The 22098-nt window shown below is 38.0% G+C and overlaps 1 protein-coding gene across 2 annotated transcripts; it reads left to right on the top strand.

Moving 5' to 3' along the window:
• The first annotated feature begins 1902 nt into the window (after positions 1-1902).
• Positions 1903-21789, top strand: LOC140609176 (hyaluronidase-4). Of its 2 annotated transcripts, XM_072784421.1 has the most exons (4): positions 1903-2340; positions 14170-15165; positions 19251-19340; positions 21069-21789. In XM_072784421.1, the coding sequence occupies exons 2-4, from the start codon at positions 14188-14190 to the stop codon at positions 21468-21470; spliced, it is 1470 nt and encodes a 489-aa protein (XP_072640522.1). In that variant the 5' UTR covers positions 1903-2340; positions 14170-14187; the 3' UTR covers positions 21471-21789. The 2 variants fall into 2 exon arrangements, 1 of the variants encoding a protein (XP_072640522.1); XR_012011111.1 differs by lacking the exons at positions 1903-2340; positions 14170-15165 and adding an exon at positions 18248-18904 and having other exon boundaries at positions 21069-21116.
• Positions 21790-22098: the final 309 nt, after the last annotated feature.

Genomic DNA, 22098 nt, shown 5'->3' on the forward strand with positions numbered 1-22098 from the left:
CAATTATGTCCAATCCAAAGACAAACATGCACCTCTCTATTTTCCTTGTAAAAGATCAAAATTTAACTCTATTCCTATGCTATGATAATTCATCAAGAGACATTAATAAAGGATACAGCAATAAAAATAGCTTATAAGTACTACAAATCACTTTAGTAAATGAAACATATTTTCCCAGATGATAAGTAGTCCCCATTAGAAACCCAAAAAGCATCCATCTCTCTCCTGAATAGCCTGAACAATGACACTTTGTCTCTTCAGGGAAGTGTTGTTTCTTACCACTCATTAATCGTTCAAAAATCACAGTACCTTTTCTTTGAACACAAACTTTTTGATCACATTCTTGTTTTTTTTCCAGTGTCTTAATTGTTTCACACCACAATTGGATGGAATGTGTGTCTTCATCTCAGAAACAGAATGTTGTCATTATACTTTCTGGTCCTCAGTAAATTCACGTCATCATCTTCATTTTAAATTAGAGATATTCTTTCAAGGCCTTGTAGCTTTCCCTTTTAATTTAGACTCTTATCTTTAGCTCAGGATAATTTTCTTGCATTATTTTTCCATGGTTTCCTTTCTTCCATTCTCTCTATCCATTTATGAAAGTACTATTAGATGGATCTTAGGTCCAGATCTACACTAGATGTTGTTTTCCTTTCCAGGATTCTGAGTCTTTGTCTTTTTTCCTTTGTATTATAGATTCACCCACCTTTTCTTCTAGGATATTAGTTAAGTTTCATCATACTTTTAATTCCAAAGAACTCTTTATTGGGGGTGGAAGGAAATCACTCCTTTTTCATAATAGCCTTGTTTTGGTTTGTGGATTTGATAGCTTCCTGAATCTCTCTGAGAATATCAATTGGATTTTTTTTTAAATTGTAGCTGTTGTTAAGTGTAATATTCTGTTCCACTGTCTCTAAGATCAGTTGTTCCCTTTATTCATTTCTTCTCTTCCATACTGTTCATGTGTATTGAATGTTTGGCGATCCTTGGTCATCTATTTCTATTTATGAAGGACCAGCATGATAAAAAATACTGTCACAGGGATTTCCCATCCCCCCATTTCTCTGGGCATATTTACTTAACAAGATTCTTATGTGGGATAGGAGAATGGACTGCATGTGGACAGTGAAAGGGGCTGAGGCATGTTCAGAATCTGACAAATCAGATTCTGTCTGGAGCATGTAATTAGAAAGTAGGCAAGTCTGGAAGGAACCCTCATAATTATCAAGGTAAAGAGAAACTTATCCTGGATGAAGAGTATAATTCTTTAGGGGCTGAATAGCCTTTCTTTTTTTATCCCCTTCAGGCCCAGTAGGGAGACCAGTTCATCTCTGCTTTTGTAGTTGGTCCAATTGCTAAACTCTGAATTCTACCTAGGAAGATCTTTATATTTAAATGTCCTGGGGTCATGGGGCACCTGGCTGGCTCAGTCAGAAGAACATTCGACTCTTGATCTCTGTGTTGTGAGTTCAAGCCCCACATGGGGTGTAGAGATCACTAAAAGAAATAAGTAAATAAATAAAATAAAAATAAATGTCTTGAGGTCAAACACCTTTGCTACTTGTCATTCTACATACTCTGTGAAGTTGAATGGTCTGACTGGCTCTGCTACACCAGAAGAAATATTTAATTGATTGCTCTGATAATGAGTCCTGAACATACTTCATCTTTGGGATCTCTTATCTCTGCACTTAGGATTTCTCTCTCCAAAGGAAGGAATAGTTCATACCTCTGCAATTAAATTTTTTTTTAAAATTTAAATTTCTGATTCAATTTCATGTTTTCAGTCTTTGGATCATCTCACCACTTCTTGTTTCAGGTTTATATTATATTCTTTTCTAAGGGCATATGCTGAAAATGATGCAGTAAACACATGTGCTTAGTTCTAGTAAATTAATGTTATATTTACTCAGGATGATGGCTAATGCCTTGTTAAGGGTTAAGACAGCTCATTAGAATCTATTTTTTAAATAATATATATTGTAGTACACATAGATTTGACCTCCTTTTTTCTCTTTAATCTGGAAATCTTTTAAATATAGTTTTCTTTACCTCTCTATTTTCCAACTAAAGTCTCAATCAAAGTTTTCTTTCTTTCTTAAGTCAGTGAATTTAAGTTGGGTGTTTTCAGAAAGCAATTGTCACTTCTACCAATATGCTTTCAAGAGAGTCTGAGTTTGGTTTTAAAGAGATTTAATGCAAGCCTCCAGTTTAACTTGGAGGACTGAGTCACCCTTGTAATGACATGTTTCTCTGAACCACCACAGGGCATCCTTTGCCACTCAATCTCTGCCTGGCATCAGGTGACTAAAGAGCCAGCAGGAGAACAAAAGAAAGGTAAAATATACTTTCTATCCTGTTGGGAAAAATTTAAGGACTATTTTTAGAAATATGCTCTCTTAGGGGAGTTAGAAGGAAACTTACTTTGTTCCTTGGAATACCCCAATTTCTTTTCTGGACTAACTTATTTACTTCTTATATACTTTACTTTTCAAAATGTGAGCTTGCTTTTATGAACCTAGCACTCTACAAAATATATCTGTCACTGATAGTTTAAGTTAAATTTCAGTTAGTTTTTTATTTGTTGTAAATTTATATTTGAAAATGATTCTTATTAAAGACTTATTTCTCTTCTACATGCACAATTTCTTTGAAAAGTAGCTTTTTGCAGTATGTTGGGTTATTATAACCTAATAACTTACCTTTTCATAATATCAGAATGTATTCCCTGAAGTAGATTAGAAAACTAACTGTAAATAAGCCACAGAAGAGACACTATTTTTAAAATATTTTTAATAACATAGCTGTGAGGAATTCCTCAAGCTAACTTTATATACCTAAATATTTTCTTTAGAACATAAGTGCATTTCTTGATTGGATAAAATCGATTTTATTTTTGCTCAATTTTTAATGAAGGATATTTTTAAAGATATGTTCCATAGTTATTATCATAACTACCATGATGGGCAATATTAGAAGACTGTTATTTAGAAAAGGAAATTCAGTTTTTAGGAAATATATGGCATTTAAAAGGGTTCAAAAAATGGATTTTTTTTTTTTTTTGGTTACACAAATGGGTTTTAAGTTTTGTTTTCAAATACTAATAATGGGATGAATACTTAGAGATGACAATCAACAGCACTTCAAATAAGAAAATCTCTCAGTAATTGGGAAGAAGATATATACATAGATAAGTAGATTTAGATTTCCAGAAAAGAAAGAACAAATGCCAAAATGATAAAAGAAGATAAATCTTAAACCATTTGATCCAGAGACAGGAAATCTTAAAGTCAAGAAATCTCCTAATGATGGGGAAAAAAAGTTGTCTACTTCAGTGGCTACATATATCAAAGGTAAGGTGAAAGATTTGAAAAATTATGAGTTGAATAAGGTAATGTAGGCAATAAAATTGGTGTCTCTAAAACCTTTGCCAGTTCCTGAATAATTAACTTAAGTCTAGAACCATTGTTAATTGAGGTACTTATCTTACAGGTAGCTACTCACATTGTAGTGATAGCTAAGAAAGTTTAGTTACATGATTTATTTCAGCCTTGTTTGTAAATTCAGTTTGATGACGGAGGAAAGATATCTTGCTGAAGTATTCACAGATTCTTAACATTTAAGTGGAGTCCCAAGCAAAGAATTGAAATGGTGTTAAATGGAGAAAGTTAAGAAAAACTAGAAAATAAGTTATAAAAAATTCATGTGCAAAGATTCAGGTTTCATATTCTTTATGATTTTTTTTGAGAATTATAATGTATACCATATTGTCTTAGCAATAAGCTTCTTTGTTGGAAAAATCTTTATCAAGTTCAGTAGAGTTATATTTATACTTACATCATCATCTATAATTACTTGTTTGTTGAAATATTAGTGTCCTTGGTTTTAGCACATTCCTTGACTTTTTCTATGTATAATAGAAGTGTAAATGCTGTGAATTTCTAACAGGAACAGTTTCCAGTTGTCTTTTTGACAGAACAAAGCCTTTCACCTGAGCACCGGTCTAGTGTTCATTATAGGTCCAAATGAATGAATTCCATTTTCCCTCTTATCAAGTATATTTGAAAAATCCTACTCTTCAAGGAGCACTATATCTTAGACATATTCTACTGGATGGCTCCAGAATTGGCTCTTATTCTAGGCTGGCACTGCTCTGCCTCCGTCATAGGCATTCCAGAACAACCTTGCTGCATCCTTAGTCTAACCCAGAACCTGCAAGTGGAACATTTCTGCAGTTCCCCATTCATAGGAGACCCTCTCAAGGTTACATTTGGAAATTAAAATCTATTTCCTAATATTTTCAAGGTATATGGTTTGCATAATTAGATTGCATGCAATTATGGCCTTGAGTAAATAGCCTTATTTTTTAAAAATTAAAGTCTGTGTATGAAAAAGTACTTATGCCATATTTATTGTTAACTTGCATGACTGCGAAACTCAGTTAACTTTTTGTTATTGTTTGCTATTGTTTTGTTATTGAAAGTTATTGTTAACTTTCATGACTGCAGAAACTCAGCTTTCTTTATTAATCTCCAAATGTAACAGAGTTCTCATCTCTTATGAATGGGCAACCAAAGTAGAGAACACGTTCTCTAATGATCTGTTTAAAATATATGCAAATTGTTGATTAGTTATATACTATCTTTGGTGTTTCAACAGTTTATAATTATTTTATTAAGAAACAAAGCATAATCCACTTGGTTGCACAACAATACGTATTATTTATTATTCAAACTTGATGGAAATTAGCCTAACTGGCAGGGTCAGTTGCAATCAAGAGCGCATCATTCATCCAGCAGGTGTACCTGGAGTGAAAGCCCTAGCCTTAGAAGGAGCTATGAGATAGCTCTGTAGCTCCTTATACAAGATCCAAACCTAAAGAGTGAAAAAAATACAGGTGAACATGACTTCACCGGCTCTTATTTTTATTATATGCCACAATCTTTTCAGATAACTTAATTTTGATGAGCTTGACAGTTTATCATAAAGTTTAGCAACAGTTGATGGAGATATTTCAGGTAGGAAACATTAGTTGCAATGCCAAAGGGCACTGCAAACTCAGGTGTAATTCAGTTGAATACCAGAAGATTAGACCATAGTGATGATATGTCCGAGAGCAATCCAATTCAGAGAGATAGGCATATTGAATAGAAAATCTGTCCTGTGTGAAAATGCCAGCAAGAGGGCTAGAGTTGCAGCGAGGCATGGGGAAGGGTGATGGGCAATATTCTATCCCATATTCATACATTTTAAAGATTAAAATGAAATTTTAATTTTCAACAGCCAAGACTTCAGCTCATTGGCAGAGAATAGACATCTATATTGTGTTTGGATTTATAAAATGCTATCATTACTTATCATCACTACTCCCCCCAAAAGACAGTATTGTGACACACAGGAAAGGCTATTAGAAACAATAAAAATTAAAATTAAATAGGTAAGACCATGAAACTTTTTCTAGTGTGTTGGATGGTAACTAGCCCTGGAGTCTAAGTTTTTATCTTTCTTTTTTTTTTTTTTTAAAGATTTTATTTATTTATTCATGAGAGATAGAGAGAGAGAGAGCGAGAGAGAGAGAGGCAGAGACACAGGCAGAGGGAGAAGCAGGCTCCATGCAGGGAGCCCAATGCGGTACTCGATCCCAGGACTCCAAGATAAGGCCCTGGGCTGAAGGCAGCGCTAAACCTCTGAGCCACCCATGCTGCCCATGGAGTCTAAGATTTTAAACTCTGCTACATACTGGCTTCTGTTATATTACACTGAAATTTCCTTATTTTGTCTTGTAAAATAACACAAAAGGATAGCTGAGCAGAATTTTTTAAAAGCAGTAAGAGTTGAGAAAGGATTTATTACAGGAAAGTGTGAGGAAGAATAAAAAGAAATAAAAAATAATGCCGTGAACATCTGAAGAATTAAAAAACTGTCAGAATTTAAGCTTTGTCAAAAAAGTCTAATTGGATAAAATATAATGGAATTGAAGTGCTTAGGAAAATTCAAGGAAAAATGATCTGAAGTTGAATAGGTAAAATGCAGCTACCTGAGTTTTAATTTAAAATTATGCTAGATAAATAATTGAAACTAATACATAGTCAAGGAAGTAAGGAGAACCAAAGCATCTTTTTCATATTCAATTTCTCCAGGCACTTTTATTGTTCTAACTAGAATTTTGCATTGTTTACAATCAGACAAGGCCTATTACTCTACAGCATATTTTTCTACTTGTAATAAGTAACAAACTCATGTTGTGTACCACATTTTGTGGTGCGTAATAATACTAATCATTTTCTTCAAGCCTATCTTCTGTGTTTCTACTGAGCATCTCCTAAACCATTAACCCCATTAGTTTTTCATTACTATAGATAATTAACCAAACTGTAATTAGCCACATGTCAGAATAGAGTGGTAACTTAAAACTGGATGATGGTATTCACTTCCACTACAAAAAAAAAAAAAAAAAAAAAAAAAAAAGGAGGAGGGGGCTTTCTTATTTCCTGAAAAGGGCATTTCTTGCCAGATTTCAGCAGATCATAGCATTTTCTCAAATAACTTTATAAAGAAATAATCTTTGTAATAAAAGCCAACTCAGATGTTACCTTTTTAGGAAGGCAAGCCTGATTCCTTAAAGTCAGAATCAATTTGTATCTTCCTTTTTTGTTTGTTTCAAGAGAACTTTACTAGTTTTTTAATTCAAACAATGGTTTTGAATAACTGGTACATTAACATAGGACAAAATCCCAACAGAAGTTGCCGCTCAAAGAAATTTCACCTACTCTTTCCCTCTACCACCAGCTATCCTTCCTAGAGGCAAGCAACATAATTCTTGAGTGTGCCTCCAGATGCATTCCTTAGTACTCAAATTACATGCATATGCATGCACAAATAAATATAAACACATTCCTTTCTCAGAAAAATAATGGCGGCATTCTATACACATCTCGCTTTTTAAAAATGTTAAATATGTGTACGGATATGTATATAAAACAAAATATACCTTAAAGAATAATTATGGTATCATGAATATCCATATCAATATGTAGAAGCAACTTCATCTTTTGCTATAATTGCATAGTATTCCATTATGTGGAAATCCACAGTTTAACCACTTCCTTAATAATGGCCATCTGTTCTCAACTTAATAATTATAGGCAATGCTACTATGAATAACATAGAAGCAGAATTTCTAAGTAAAAAGTTTTATGCATTTGTAATTCAGACAGAAATTTCCAGTTATCTGTTTCCATCGGGAATACATCATAGTTCTTTACTCTTTCCTCATTACAAACAGTTTGGAGTCTATGCCTGCATATTTCACCTTGCTCAGATTTTTACCTGGCTGAAATATGTATGCCGTACAGAGAGATGGGTGCCAGCTGGAAAGCCAGGCCAACCCTAATTTCCCCCAAGGTATTGCTGTCAGGACTCAGAATATGAAATTACGCCATTAAATTAAATCAAAATTTTGTGATCTGGCTACAACCTCTGGCCTCTCGTGTGCCTGTCCTTCCACTCCAGCCCTGTACCCTGACATTCCCATCTAGTATCTGGAGAACGCAGATCAAACTCTCCTGTGTAAATATGGCTCAGGTCCTCAGGCCTGAGGTTGGGCCTCCGCTCCCAGTTCCTGTGTACCCTGCCTGGTCTGCCACCCAGCTCTTCCAGTCAGTGGCTTGGCTCATATCTTGGGAGGAAGGAGGTGTTTTCAAATATCATCTTGACTATGGACACAGAAAGGACTTAAGTTAACATTTCACAAACCATTAGATTGCTTTACAGTTCAAAAACTTTAATTAGAAAGCTGAAGATTCAAATCAACCTAATGTTATTTTAAGGAGCTTAGTTAAAAACAGGTTGACAGAGAGAACATTTTATTCAAAATGTGGTCCTAAGACTTTGTGTGCTTTTCCAAGAAAGCTGTTGATCTTGGCTGCAAGAAATTTCAAGTCCTAAAGGAAAGTAATAACTTTTTGACAAAGACTAAGTATATACTCTTGCATAAGGACAATTACATTCTCTTTCAGATCACATTTCTCAAAACAGAAATTGTTCTTGCTTCATAAAAAATATGGCCTTCCCCCCCGAAGGGTGAATTTTCCATTAGCACGAGTGACACTGAAATAGTCGTTTTTATGTACTTAACAGAATTTAAGCTTATATTTTAGGAAGACTGGCAGGGAAGCAGTTTCATACAATCAAGATAATCCAGGAGTTTTAAAATTTGTTCTGATGGAGGGATATCGTGCTCTTTGATAAAGGCATGAAATAGAGTTGTAATAAAATGAGTACATAATGATGAATTTGGGGACTTAAAGAGACATTATCACATAGTGGATTCTATTATAAACCAAGTTTATAAGATATTGGCACCAAGTTTTTAAGATAAATGTATGGGGAAAACTTAAGTGAGAAACTTCTATCCATTACAGTATATTTTTTTCTTCTGCTGGAACATCCAGCTTTCACAGTATTGATATTTCACAATACTGATGAGAGAAGAACTTAATCATTAGGAGAAGACACTGATTGACAATCTAAGTCAATTGACAATGACTAAGGCAGTAACATCCTTTAAAGGAAAGAATAGATGCCTATTATTGGTTTTGCTTTAATGAGATTTTATTAGAAAGCAGGTCAGCAATTAGCTCTACAGAGCTGAGGGTACAGCTTTGAACTAAGTGGTTCTGCTGTATCTTCCATTCTTTTTTTTTTTTTTTTTTAAGATTTATTTATTTATTCATGAGAGACACAGAGAGAGAGAGGCAGAGACACAGGCAGAGGGAGAAGCAGGTTCCTCACAGGAAGCCTGATGTGGGACTCGATCCTGGATTCTGGGATCATGACCTGAGCCCAACCGCTGAGCCACCCCGGCGTCCCTATATCTTCCATTCTGATAAATATTTATGCATATATTTGTATTACTAGCAACAAAATTTCACTTTGGTCAAACCTTTCCTGAAAGGCTTGGAAATAAAACACTGCATTTTTAAATTTCTCCCCAAAATGGGGTTCACTGGGATCCCCGCTTAGGGATCATGACCTTCAGGATACTCTTTTAAATCTTACTGATTGGGGGGGGATCCCTGGGTGACCCAGCGGTTTGGCGCCTGCCTTTGGCCCAGGGCGCGATCCTGGAGTCTCAGGATTGAGTCCCGTGTCAGGCTCCCAGTGTGGGGCCTGCTTCTCCCTCTGCCTGTGTCTCTGCCTCTCTCTCTCTCTCTGAATAAATTTAAAAAATAAATAAATAAATCTTACTGATTTAGGGGCAGACACTTGGCATCTTAAAGTTTTGATAACAAAATCTCAATATCATGAAAAAAAGAAACAAGAGTTGTAGATCTGGAAAATTAATTCCTCCTACCAATACATTGAGATGGGTGTGGGTATGTATATGTTTAGAAGCCTTCCCAGAGTCTTCCATCTATTTAGAATTTAGAGTTGCAGTCAAAATTAAAACAAAACTAGCAGGATTAATTTATAGATTTATAATATTATTATATTTCTCTTCTGGTGATTGATACAAATACTGTAAAATTCTGAATATCTGGGTTGCAGCACTCTCATCTCTATCCTGGATTATTGCAAGAGCCTCCTGTTGGGCTTCCTGCTGCTTCTCTTTTGTGCTCTTTCCCTTCTGGGCTTGCCTAACACAGCAGCCAGAGGAATCCAGTTAAACCCAATTCAGACCAGGTCATTCTTCTCTCAAAACCTTCTAATTCTTTCCCATCTCACTTAGAAGGAAAGCCAGAGTCCCAGCAAAGCTCTACAAGACCCTCACACTTACTTCTCTCTTTTACCTGGCCACCAGTTTCTTTGAAGTTCTACAAACATGGCAGGCATCCTCCTGCCTCAGGGCCTTTGCACCTACGTGCCTCCCATGCTTTCTCAGACATCCTTCAGGCTTACTTCTTTTCTCTTGTAGATCAGTGAGGCCTTCCCATCTACAATGAATCCCTGCTTTTTTTTTTTTTCCATTACAACCTTCCAATGTACTATACATTTTATGTACTCATCATGTTTATCATTCGTCTCCCCTGAAAAGGTTTAAACCTTAGAGGGCAGGGTTTTTTGTTTGCTTTGTTCACTATTGTATTCCTAGTACTTACCGTGGGAAACCTGGTATATAGGTGCTCAATAAATATTTCTTGAACACTAACTACTGCCTTCACACAGGTGTCAATGCCCCGAAGACTACCTGGACCACACCTACAGTTGAATGAGTTGGGTTTATTACATGTTACAGCAAGGGAAAATGCGCAGCATGAGGAACTGTGAGGTCTCTCAGTAAGAGGGTATCAGCAAGAGCCTGGGAATAGAACTTCAGTTTTAGTTGGGTCATCTGGCAGAGGGTCTAAGAAAATGGATGTTTGGTCCATTGGATGCTGTCAAAAAGCCGGAGCATATCTATAATTGGGTAAAGAACAGCAGTTGTTCATTCAGCAAGAGAGAGGGATGTTCGATATCATATGGGGGGCACGCTGACCTTGTTTTATAATTTTTTTTAAATTTTTATTTATTTATGATAGAGAGAGAGAGAGAGAGAGGCAGAGACACAGGCAGAGGGAGAAGCAGGCTCCATGCACCGGGAGCCCGACGTGGGACTCGATCCCGGGTCTCCAGGATCGCGCCCTGGGCCAAAGGCAGGCGCCAAACCGCTGCGCCACCCAGGGATCCCCTGACCTTGTTTTTATCTGTGCTTGGGCAAAATGAAAACGTGGCCTTGCTTTGTTTCATTTTGTCACAGCCTGAGATCAAACTTGTTTGAGGTTGGTATTCTGTGAAATTGTTAGTCTGACAGGAGAATAACACGGCATGGCTCTAAGTGCCTCCAGCTTCTGAAATCTGGATGTTGCTTTTGTTTTTCCCCCTTAAATGTATCACAAGCAGCTACACACTTGTGGGGAAGGAGTGACTGGAGAAATAGGTGTAAGGAGAGGATAGAAACTTCTCTGTTCTCTGCAGACTCTTGTATGTCCACATGTCGGGCCTGTCTCACAGGGGACCCCCCTTTTTCACCATCCTCCACGTCGGAATGGGGTGAGGACTGAGGCCTGCTCAATGTAAGGCAGTCCCCCCTTTTCTGTTATCTTTGTCACATTCCCCACTAGTGGGCTAAACAAGTCAGAGCAGTTTCAGCTAAGCCTTCCTCATGGTGGCTCTTCTTTCTACTGCGGGAGGGGTTTGAGGAGAAAGCTACCTCCCTTTCCTCTCGGGTTTTCAGGATTGTGAGACTTTGCTGGGAGTCATTTGTTCAGGGGCTTTCAAAATACCTTCACAGAACTTTCCATGGTGAAGGAAGGGAACTAGTCCTTCATATATGTTCCCAGAACAAACCCTATTCCCACAAAGAGAAAACTAGGTGATAAAATCTAGGGGTGACGTCCAAGTGAAACTCCTCACTTATCCCCACCTCCGATATCTTGCCCCCAACGCTTCCTAAAATTCCACCAATTAGATTTGCTTAAAGAAGCAAACCTTCCCAGGATGATTGTAAGGAAGCAAAGAAGGGTGTTGCTACTGGTGACTCCTGGTTCAGTGTAACTGCGCAGACAAGAGACAGGTGGAGCTGGGCGGTGAGGATTTGAGTGGTTCACAGCGGTCCTGAGGCCAAGGGCACGTTCGGAAGGGCAGGCATGGGGAGGTTCCCTGATGCAGAAAGGAGGGTGGGAGAAGCAGCCAGCCAATGATTGCACAGTGCAGGCAGGGGACCCCAAAACTTGCTGACAGGTGCCGAGTGAAGGGATCTCCTCTCAGCGAGCTATGTTTAATTAGGTGAATGACAGAAGGTGCACCAGCACCCTGTCCTGCACGCGCAGGAAGCAGAAAGCTGAGACCAAACAGGTGACGCAGGCACTGAATTGCCCTTTTTCTTTTTTCTTTTTTTTTTTTTTTTTTTTGCTTGTATTTGTTGTGTAAAGCTGCACATTTTATTAGGAGTTCTAGGGACACCTGGGTGGCTCAGTGGTTTAGCACCGCCTTCAGCTCAGGTCGTGATCCTGGGGTCCTGGGATCGAGCCCGCATGGGGCTCCCTGCCAGCAGCTTGCTTCTTTCTCTGCCTGTGTCTCTGCCTTTCTCTCTGTGTCTCTCATGAATAAATAAATAAAATCTTAAACAAAAAAAAGGAGTTCTGCCTACCACCTGCCATGGAAAGTGCACCTCCCATCCATCCACCAGAATCTGGGGAATAAGGAGGAGAGAATCGCTTGGTAACTTTGTAATGAATGGGCGAGGATTTCTGAGGCAGTAATGAGGGGGTTGACCAAAGGGAAAACAGTAATCAGTGGAAAGCAATGTTTTGAATAAAACTCAAAGCAGAAAGTGTTCTGATAGGTTAGATTTTTATATATACATATATAGCCTTCTCTAACATAAAGTGAATTTTAACTTTAGCGAAAGCTTTTTCTCCCCTATTGATGAACACATGTGCAGATAAATCCATTTTTCTTATCTTGAGGCAGACTATAAAAAAAAATCAAAGATAAGGAACACTTTTAAGGACCATGATTCTTATCGTATTCATAAAATTATATTCCCTTTAAAATACCATTCTCCTGGGGCGCGTGGGTGGTGAAGCTGGTTAAACATCTGCCTTCTGCTCAGGTAGTGATCCCGGGGTCCTGGGATCACCCGGCATCAGGCTCCCTGCTCAGTGGGGAGCCTACTTCTCCCTCTCCCTCTGTGCATCCCCCTGCTTGTGTTCTCTCTCTCTCTGTGTCAAATAAATAAAATCTTTTAAAAAGAAAATACCATTCTTTTCAAATCATAATTTATACCTTCAGTATAACATATATGTTGATAAGCGAGGTAATCTTACCCATCTTTGTGCTATGGAGGAATACAGACATTTATTCAATTTATGGATGAAGAAAATATCTACCTCCATAGCACTTGAAAACTGATATTTTTGTATCTATCCATTTACTTAGTACTCCTTAAATGTCTTTGAATAAAGCTTTTCATATTATTTTAGTAATTGGTCTGTTCAGATTTTCTAGTTTTCATAAATTATTTTATTTATTTATTTTTTCGTAAAGTATTTTAAATTTTGGTTTTACCTCCGTGTTCTAGACCTAAAAAATGTTATACAGTTTAGCTGGTGACATCTAGTGGTGAAAAATGTTGATTACATACAACATGCAGTGCTTGCAGCTTTGCTGATACTCAAAAGCCACAGATTCCATGGAAAAAAAACCTATGTCAGTCGAAGTTTCTAGTTGTAACCAATCAAAACAAAATCTCACTGATTTGAGCCAAAAAGTGCTGTCCCAGGAGGACAATGTTGCCACTTAACACCAACACCATGGATATGTGGTTCTGGATGCCCCAACAGGAGCTGCCACTCCTGGACATGGGAATTTCTGGCACCACCACCTTTCAGGTTCTTTGGTTCTTAAGATGTCAATTCAAAGTCTAGGGTAGGAAGAAAGGCACACACACACACACACACACACACACACACACACACACACAAGGTCTAGAGTAGGATGGATCTTGGCCACTAACACATATGGGTACCCTAGCTGCAAGGGAGCCTATGTAAGCATCTGGACGTTTGCGCTTACTTAATGAAACAATAAAAAGTTATTATAAGATTAAATGAGATGACTATTTGGTAAAGTATTTAATCTTGGTGCCCAGAATTTGATGAGTTTTCCAGAATGATAGTTGATATAATTCTACATTTTTATTCAATCGTGAGCTTTTTTTGAGGGTAAGGACCACATCTTGTTCATTTTATATTCTGGACATAGGGCATGAAGTTCTGTGAGTGTTTTTCTTTTTTTTTTTTTTTTAGATTTTTAAAATTTATTCATGAGAGACACAGAGAGACAGAGAACATAGACAGAGGGAGAAGCTGGGAGCCTGATATGGGACTCGATTCCAGAAACCCAGGATCACTACCTGAGCTGAAGGCATACGCTCAATCACTGAGCCACCCAGGCATCCCAGTTCCATGAATATTTATTAAATTGCACTGCTTGCCTCTGAATAGAAGCAAGCTTCTATTCTACCCTTGCTTCTATATCTCAATTTATGTATAGTCCTCTTTCAAACCTTTAAAGAAAAAGCACTTTAAAATAGAAATATATACCAATAATAATAATATCCATCCAGTATTTGAAATTTTTTCCTCCAAATTATCACTAATAGAAAATTACATCTCCCTACAGGTCTTCCACAGTACATTAATGCAGAAGATAAGATTTTATCTTATGAAAGTATTATCTGATGGACAATTAAGGCTTTGTGTTGTTCAACCAATACATCTCACATCATGGCTGCTCATATTCTTCATTCTGAAGTCTATCTCCTCTCTAAAACCTGCCCGGCTTCCAATTTATCAAAGGAAACCTTTTATAGCTGCTTGGAATGCCCCAACGGATCAGTGTTTGATAAAATACAATATAGGATTAAATTTGAAAATGTTTCAGGTTATTGGAAGCCCACTGGCCAAGGCCAGGGGGCAAAATATCACTATATTTTATGTCAACAGATTGGGATACTATCCATGGTATACATCACAGGGGGTTCCCATTAATGGGGGTCTCCCCCAGAACATAAGTTTGCAAGTGCATCTAGAAAAAGCTGACCAAGATATTAATTATTACATCCCTGCTGAAGATTTCAATGGACTGGCTGTTATAGACTGGGAATACTGGCGACCTCAGTGGGCCCGTAACTGGAACACAAAAGATGTCTACAGACAGAAGTCAAGAAAGCTGATTTCTGACATGCAAGAGAATGTATCAGCTACTGATATTGAATATTTAGCCAAAGCAACCTTTGAAGAAAGTGCAAAAGCTTTCATGAAGGAAACCATCGAATTGGGAATTAAGAGTAGACCAAAGGGCCTCTGGGGTTATTATTTATATCCTGATTGCCACAATTATAATGTTTATGCCCCAAATTATACTGGGTCATGCCCAGAAGAGGAAGTTTTGAGAAACAATGAGCTCTCTTGGCTCTGGAATAGTAGTGCTGCTTTATATCCTTCTATTGGTGTCAGAAAATCTCTTGAAGACAATGAAAACATTTTGCGCTTCTCGCGATTTCGAGTGCATGAATCCCTGAGGATCTCCACCATGACATCCCATGATTATGCTCTGCCTATATTTGTCTACACAAGGCTAGGCTACAGAAATGAGCCCTTATTTTTTCTTTCTAAGGTAAGACATCCCTTGCAAAGATGGGGAGATTTCCATCCTGTTCTTAAAAGAGACTTTTTTTTTTCTTCAAAAATTTATTTTATCTATCTATTTATCTATTTATTTGAGAGACAGAGAGCACAAGCAGGGAGAGGGGCAGAAGGAGAGGGAGAAGCAGACTCCTGCTGAGCAGGGAACCCCATACAGGGTTGATTGCAGAACCCTGATGTCATGACCTTAGCCAGAGGCTGATGCTTAGCCTACTGAGCCACCAAGATACCCCTAAAACAGACATTTCTTTGTTAATTCTCTTCTTTGAAGAATTCCCAATTATGCTCTTTCCTAAGAGCGTAATTGTTCCTTTAACTACCATCCACTTAGACTCTTTATTTATGCCAACTGAATCTTAATTATTTATCATTCTTTTAAGGAACATGGTATGGAAGGAAGGTTAGAAGGCAATAAGAACAACTCCTCCCCACTTTCCTCCCCAATTGATGGTGCTCCCTCATGATTGGCCTTTATTGGGAGCAGGTTGTGGTGGACCAGCTGGAAAGTCAGAGAGGGGATTTTAAAATGGAGTAGTTTGCTCACACATGTGAAAGTGTAATTGGAAGTGTTCTTGCTTCTGGCCTCACCATCTAATATCAAGAGGAAAATATTTTCTTTTTAATGTTTTTAATGTTTTAATGTTATTAATGTTATTTAATACCGGTTTTGATAAAAGGTACAAGAGAGGCACAACAATGTGAACACATGTAACACTACTGAACTATACACTTAGAAATGGTGAAGGTAGTAAATTTTATGTCTTTTTACCACAATTAAATAGTTCTTAAAAATTAAAAAAAAATTTTTTTTAAAGGCATAGGGGCATTACAAATCTGCAAAAAGTAGGTGGATCTATAGATTTAGCCATCTGGTTTATTCTTGACTCTATGACCATAGCTAATGGAAAGTGGGTAAGAATGGTGCAAGTTTTTAAATTCAATCATAAATTCATCACCAGTCCATGATTTTGCAATCCTAGGTTAAAACTTACAAATACAAGTTTTAGTCTATTTATTTTACTATTGTATCCAAAGACCTCCCATAAACCACAAGCGTAACTTTTAAAATAGATGAACTTTTGGCCCAATTATCTCTCCCTTCTTCTCCCCTTGCTACTCTACTCACTCAGATGGAAACTTCTAGAAATAAAAACTTAGGGATCCCTGGGTGGCGCAGCGGTTTGGCGCCTGCCTTTGGCCCAGGGCGCGATCCTGGAGACCCGGGATCGAATCCCACGTCAGGCTCCCGGTGCATGGAGCCTGCTTCTTCTCCCTCTGCCTATGTCTCTGCCTCTCTCTCTCTCTCTCTCTCTCTGTATGACTATCATAAATCAATAAAAAAAAATAGAAATAAAAACTTAAAAGCAGATGACACTCTAGTGGTTAGACTTGGATAATTATGTGTAAACTTACTATGTTAAGAAGAGTTGAGACTTGTTCAGGCTTTCACATGGATGGTATAGTGGTATTTTAAGATATTATTGGATACTATGGGCTTATCACATTTCTTCCTTCTCCACCATTACAAGTTTCAACTCATCAGTGTGTCTTAAAATATAAAGATGTTCTGACTGTGAGGCACCCAAGGGAGAAGGCTCAGGAAACATCCAGATGAGGATGTTAGTATGACCAGTAGGTATCTATGGAGCATATAGGGAGTACAGCTTAATCCTCAGAGGAAGAAAAGGCACAGATGTATCGGGATTTGGTAAATGCTAAGCCTTGGACACCATTGATGAGGTCAGTAAGAAAAAAAGTCTTTATTGTGAACTGATATTTGTACTTCCAGAAAAGTCAGCAACAAATGATTAATAATGATAGGAAATCAATACTACCCAGGAGGTTTAAAAAGTTCTCTAGAACTGCTTGACCCTGGAACTGAAAGTTAAATACTACTTCCTTCTATGAAACTTCTTTACATTTTATATTTGGCTTAAACAAGTTTCTATCTTTGATGATAATACATTTACTTTTGAAAGAAATAAACTTTAAAGGATGAAGTGTTCATATTGAAAGATTAGACTACTGGTACATTGTGCACATTCTATAAACCTAGATAAGCTTCCTTGAGTAGCTATAACCTCAGAAATGTTTCTGTTCTAAGGAAATAAGGAACAAAGGTTAGGGTCTCATTAAGAAACAGCTCTCAGGCAGCCCTGGTGGCTTAGCCGTTTAGCGCCACCGTCAGCCCAGGGTGTGATCCTGCAGACCTGGGATCGAGTCCCGTGTCAGGCTCCCAGCATGGAGCCTGCTTCTCTCTCTGTATCTCTAATAAATAAAAAATATTAAAAAAAAAAAAAGAGAAGAAGAAGCAGCTCTCTTTGACAGGCCCAGGAATCATTCTGTAACATTCTGAAAACTTTCTGAATGGGAAGGTATTTCCAAATATTTCAAACCATCAGTTCAGCCACCATTTTACTATACCCTCTGTAAAAATATGCCCACAAAATTTTTGAAACCTGATATTCATTTACACCAAATCATAAATGACAAATAATGGCTTCCATTTCTAATCTTCCCCAAGATAGCTGCACTTTATTTTTAAGATATTTTTATTTTTAAGTAATCTCTATACCCAATGTGGGGCTCGAACTTAACAAACCTGAAATCAAGAGTCATATGTTTCACTGGCTGAGCCAGCCAGCACCCTGATATCTGCACTTTAGAGTAGTCGTGTATGTGTGTGTTTGCACAAGTATATACAAACACATATAGTTAGGATTACAAAAATGATTTAACAGTAAGTAGCAAATTTCCTCACCTATCCAGACCTCAGTACCTCAGTGTCTTAAGATATACAATGAGGCACTATTACCTGCCCTACCTACCTAGCTGTAATATTATGAAAATCAAATGAGAAAATTTGAGACGCTAAAAAAATATATGTAATATAGAGTTTCTGATTCAGCATGGTAAGAAGCCTGGACATTGCCACTCCATCCTAACAAGTGAAAAACTAAACAGACTGAAAAATCAAAGCTTCATAAAAAAAAGAAAAAAGAAAAATCAACTATTTTTAGATTCATGAGGACACAAGACAAATTCCTGCCCTCAAAATTTGAGAGGCAGACAGGTGAATACAGAGAATCACAACTTACTAGATCAGAAATCTCTGTGGGAACCACTGCCAGAGTAGGGAAATCTGAATTACAATTGATGAGTTGCTAGAGACTCAGTGAGGACAAGTCTGAGAAATAAAAACTCCAGGGGACTCAGTCATGGGTGGGTATGTACTTTTGTGAGTTTTCCCTCTAAAAGCTTATCAGGTGCTCACAATGAATATCAGAGAAAAATCTTCTTATGCATCTAGCAAGGGGCAGGAGAAAAAGAACTGTTTTGAATACTCAAGAACATTCTGTTCTTCTTAACAAGGTCTGCTCTCAGGAGAAACTATTTAACCAGAGCCAAACCTACTGGGGACTTAGCAGAGCCTAAGTGAAGGGGGCAGGGGGAGGGAAATAAATACTCAACTCCAGTTGGCTCTGGTCTCCCACTTGCAAGGGAAATGCCCTGCTCTAGCCCCATCTAGCCAGCCTATCTCACCTAAGAAGGGGCTAGACCAAATTAGAGCCTGCAGGGCCTTAACACTGTATTGCTTTGCCTCGTCCTGGGATCCAAATGACACAAACCCCCTCCGGGTCCCTGTGGAGGCAAAGTCCTCAGGGGAGTGTTGCAAACAGGGAAGAGAATTTAGCTAAGAGGAATGCAAGGTATTCTTCACATTCGGAGAAGAAAAATTTCTGGGTCATGTACGGATGGCTGGTTTGTGTGCATGTGGCCTTAGTTGACTTTGATTAAACAGCTTCTGTTGGCTATTTCTAGGCTGTCATCAAAATAATATCCTGTTTGGAAAAATTCAAGCTTTTCCTTAAAAATATTTAGTATGCTCTTCCATGTGAATATGGAGTATAACTTTGAGCCTTGGTTTGTTCAATATCTATTTTACTCTGAGAACTAAGGAATCATCCTATTATATTGAACTCAACCTCGAATCCTAATCCCTGGCATGCTGTTTTATAGCCAAATGAATAATGAACTCTATTGTCTTCAATCTAGCAAGATCTAATCAGTACTATTGGAGAAAGTGCTGCCTTGGGAGCTGCAGGCATTGTTATCTGGGGAGACATGAATTTAACTTCATCTGAGGTAAGGCAGTACCTTGAAGGTATAGTTAATATTATTTAAAGTATTTGCTCTTTTCTTTTATAGCTAACTCCAGTCGGAGCTCTCATGACTCCCACAATAAACCAGCTTTAGACTTCAAGTCCAAATCAGTGCCTAATACATAGAAGGAGCTCAATAGTATTATTAACTTTTGTTAAGATAGTAATCATATTACTGACATTTGTAGACTATTATGTGCTGGGATTGTGTGCTAATTGCTTTTTGTTTTGGATGTGCTCACTTACTGGTCATAATAACCCTAATGCGGTAGGGTTATTTATTTATAAATGAAACAAAAGAGGAAATCCAACTAGGGTAAATTAACTACAGTTTGACTGGAGCCCTTGCATTTAACTACTACATACAATGTGTCATATCCTATTTTGAGAAGAAGAAGAAGAAACATATGGTAACTTTTTAATCTCTGCATTGAATCTATTTTTTCTTTATGGAGAAGTTAGCTGAAAATTAATAGCATTTAAAATGAGACCTATATAGTTCTTTTCAAATTTCTCCCAGCTCAGATATTATTTACCCTAATAAGTCTTTCTAGTTTTCCCCAATCCACATTAGTCACAGCCTCTTCTGTATTTCCAGATGCTGTTTGTTTATATCTCTATAATACGATATGTTTGCCTGGAATTGTAATGCTCATATCCTCAACACTTTTTGTTAAATTGAATTTTTTGCAAGTTCATGATGATATGACATTATTCTTAGGATTGCACAGGCTCAATTTGTTGCTGTCAAGGTATCTGTCATGAAACTGTGACAATTTAAGGTTAAAGTTTCCTCTGTCTAATATAAGAATTTGGTAGAAGTAGGGAGAATCAATTCCTGACCCTCTAGGTGTGACATTCCCTCCCCCAGCCCATGCGGCTCAAGAGAGGAGCTCCATCAGGAAGCTGAGTGCACAAACCAGGTGGCCTCTGTTTAGAACACATAATCGGAACCACAAAAAAATGACCCAGTCAGCCTTCCAGGCTTTCCTGTGTTTCAATTGTGTACAGATGTCCAGAATCCAGGGCAGTTGATATTTGAACATAATTAACAGGAAAATCTAGGAAGCTACAGGTTGCCACTTAACAATTAACTGGTAGAATATGAGAATTCAGGTTCCTACACAACCCTGAAAGGTGGCCAGAGGACAGCAACTCTGGCATGATTTCTAATTTGGGTTTGTTCTTTTTTTCACATTCCATTAATGTGGGGGGCCAGAAGGAGAAAAAAAGATGTAAATGGAAAGAAGGCAAGGTCATCATATGCTGACTCTGGGACCCATTGACAAGTTCAGTTGCTTAGCCCTAGTGTAACCTATTCTCCATCTCCTGCCTCTTGGACTTGCTTCCTTTCTTTTTTCTTTTTTCTTTTTCCCTTGGAAGGATTATATTTATTCATGAGAGAGAGGCAGAGACATAGGCAGAGGGAGAAGCAGACTCCCTGTGGGAAGCCTGATGTGGGACTCCATCCCAGGACTCTGGGGTCACACCCTGGGCTGAAGGCAGATGCTCAATAACTGAGCCACCCAGGTGCCTCCTTGCAGCTTTCCTGATCAGGTTCCCTGTGTTGCAGCATCTGAGCCTAAGAGATCAACAACAGGAGCCAAATGTTAGGTTTCACTCAGGTCCAAAGAACTGCCTCGTGGGCCCAAATGCTCTAATCCTATTAGTGCCAAAACCCACTAAAACCCATTTGTTTCTACATTTCTAGGGCAACTGTACAAAGGTGAAGCAGTATGTGAGTTCTGACTTAGGACACTACATAGTCAATGTGACCAGAGCGGCTGAGGTGTGCAGCATTCACCTGTGCAGGAGTAATGGGAGATGCATAAGGAAGGTATGGAAAGCTCCTGATTACCTGCACTTGAACCCTGCAAGTTACCACATAGAGGCCTCCAAGGATGGAGAATTTATTGTGAAAGGAAAAGCATCTGATATGGACCTGGAAGCGTTGGAGGAGAAGTTTTTCTGTCACTGTTATCAGGGATACGAAGGAGCCGACTGTAGAGGAACAAAGACGGCTGACAGCTGCTCTGGGGTTTTCTCTTTTTCTAGCTCACTAATAACACTATGCCTGCTGGTTTTAGCAGGTTATCAGAGTATCCGGTCATGACATAATTGAATTTAAATGGAACTGTGTGCCCTGTAGAGTAGTCACTTAAAGAAAAGATGAAACTTAGGACCTTTTTTTTTTTCTCTTATGAAATACATTGAAAAGGTAGCATAAGCAGACATTATGTATGTCACTTAACATAAACAAGAGCATATTGCTTTATTTGGCCCTGATTTGGCTAAGAAACCAGATCCAGGAATAAAATCAGTGCAGTCCTCTTCCTTACTGGAATGTTTGTGTTCAAACTAGACCTGTATATTTTAGTCTTTATATGAACATATGTGTATGTACATCTACATATTAAATTATTGATTTCAAAGCCTGTGGGTGTTTTTGTTTGTTTGTTTTGCTTAGAAATGTATTAAGGACAGATTGCTAAGCAATTATCTGAATCAATGGAAGAAGTCACCTCAGGGTATGAACTGGTCACTCGATCTACTGAAAAGGACCAAATGCAAAGTTCCTTGTCCCAGCCTAAGGTTCACACTGGGCTTCTGTTCCCCACCTGAGCTCACTGAGTGCAAAACTAGGTCCTGATGTGGCTTCTCATGGGAGGTGCAGAGACTGAGGCAAATGGAACTGTTCTTAACTCATTGCAAAGCCATCTATTCCAATATGGTGCTTCTCT

This window comes from Canis lupus, chromosome 18, assembly GCF_048164855.1.
Source record: "Canis lupus baileyi chromosome 18, mCanLup2.hap1, whole genome shotgun sequence".
NCBI classification, from domain to species: Eukaryota; Metazoa; Chordata; class Mammalia; order Carnivora; family Canidae; genus Canis; species Canis lupus.

Coding starts and splice junctions, on each gene's coding strand:
- LOC140609176 (XM_072784421.1), top strand. CDS start 14,188: ATGCAGAAGATAAGATTTTATCTTATGAAAGTATTATCTGATGGACAA. Junction 15,166..19,250: donor CCTTATTTTTTCTTTCTAAG/GTAAGACATCCC, acceptor TCTTCAATCTAG/CAAGATCTAATCAGTACTAT. Junction 19,341..21,068: donor TGAATTTAACTTCATCTGAG/GTAAGGCAGTAC, acceptor CTACATTTCTAG/GGCAACTGTACAAAGGTGAA.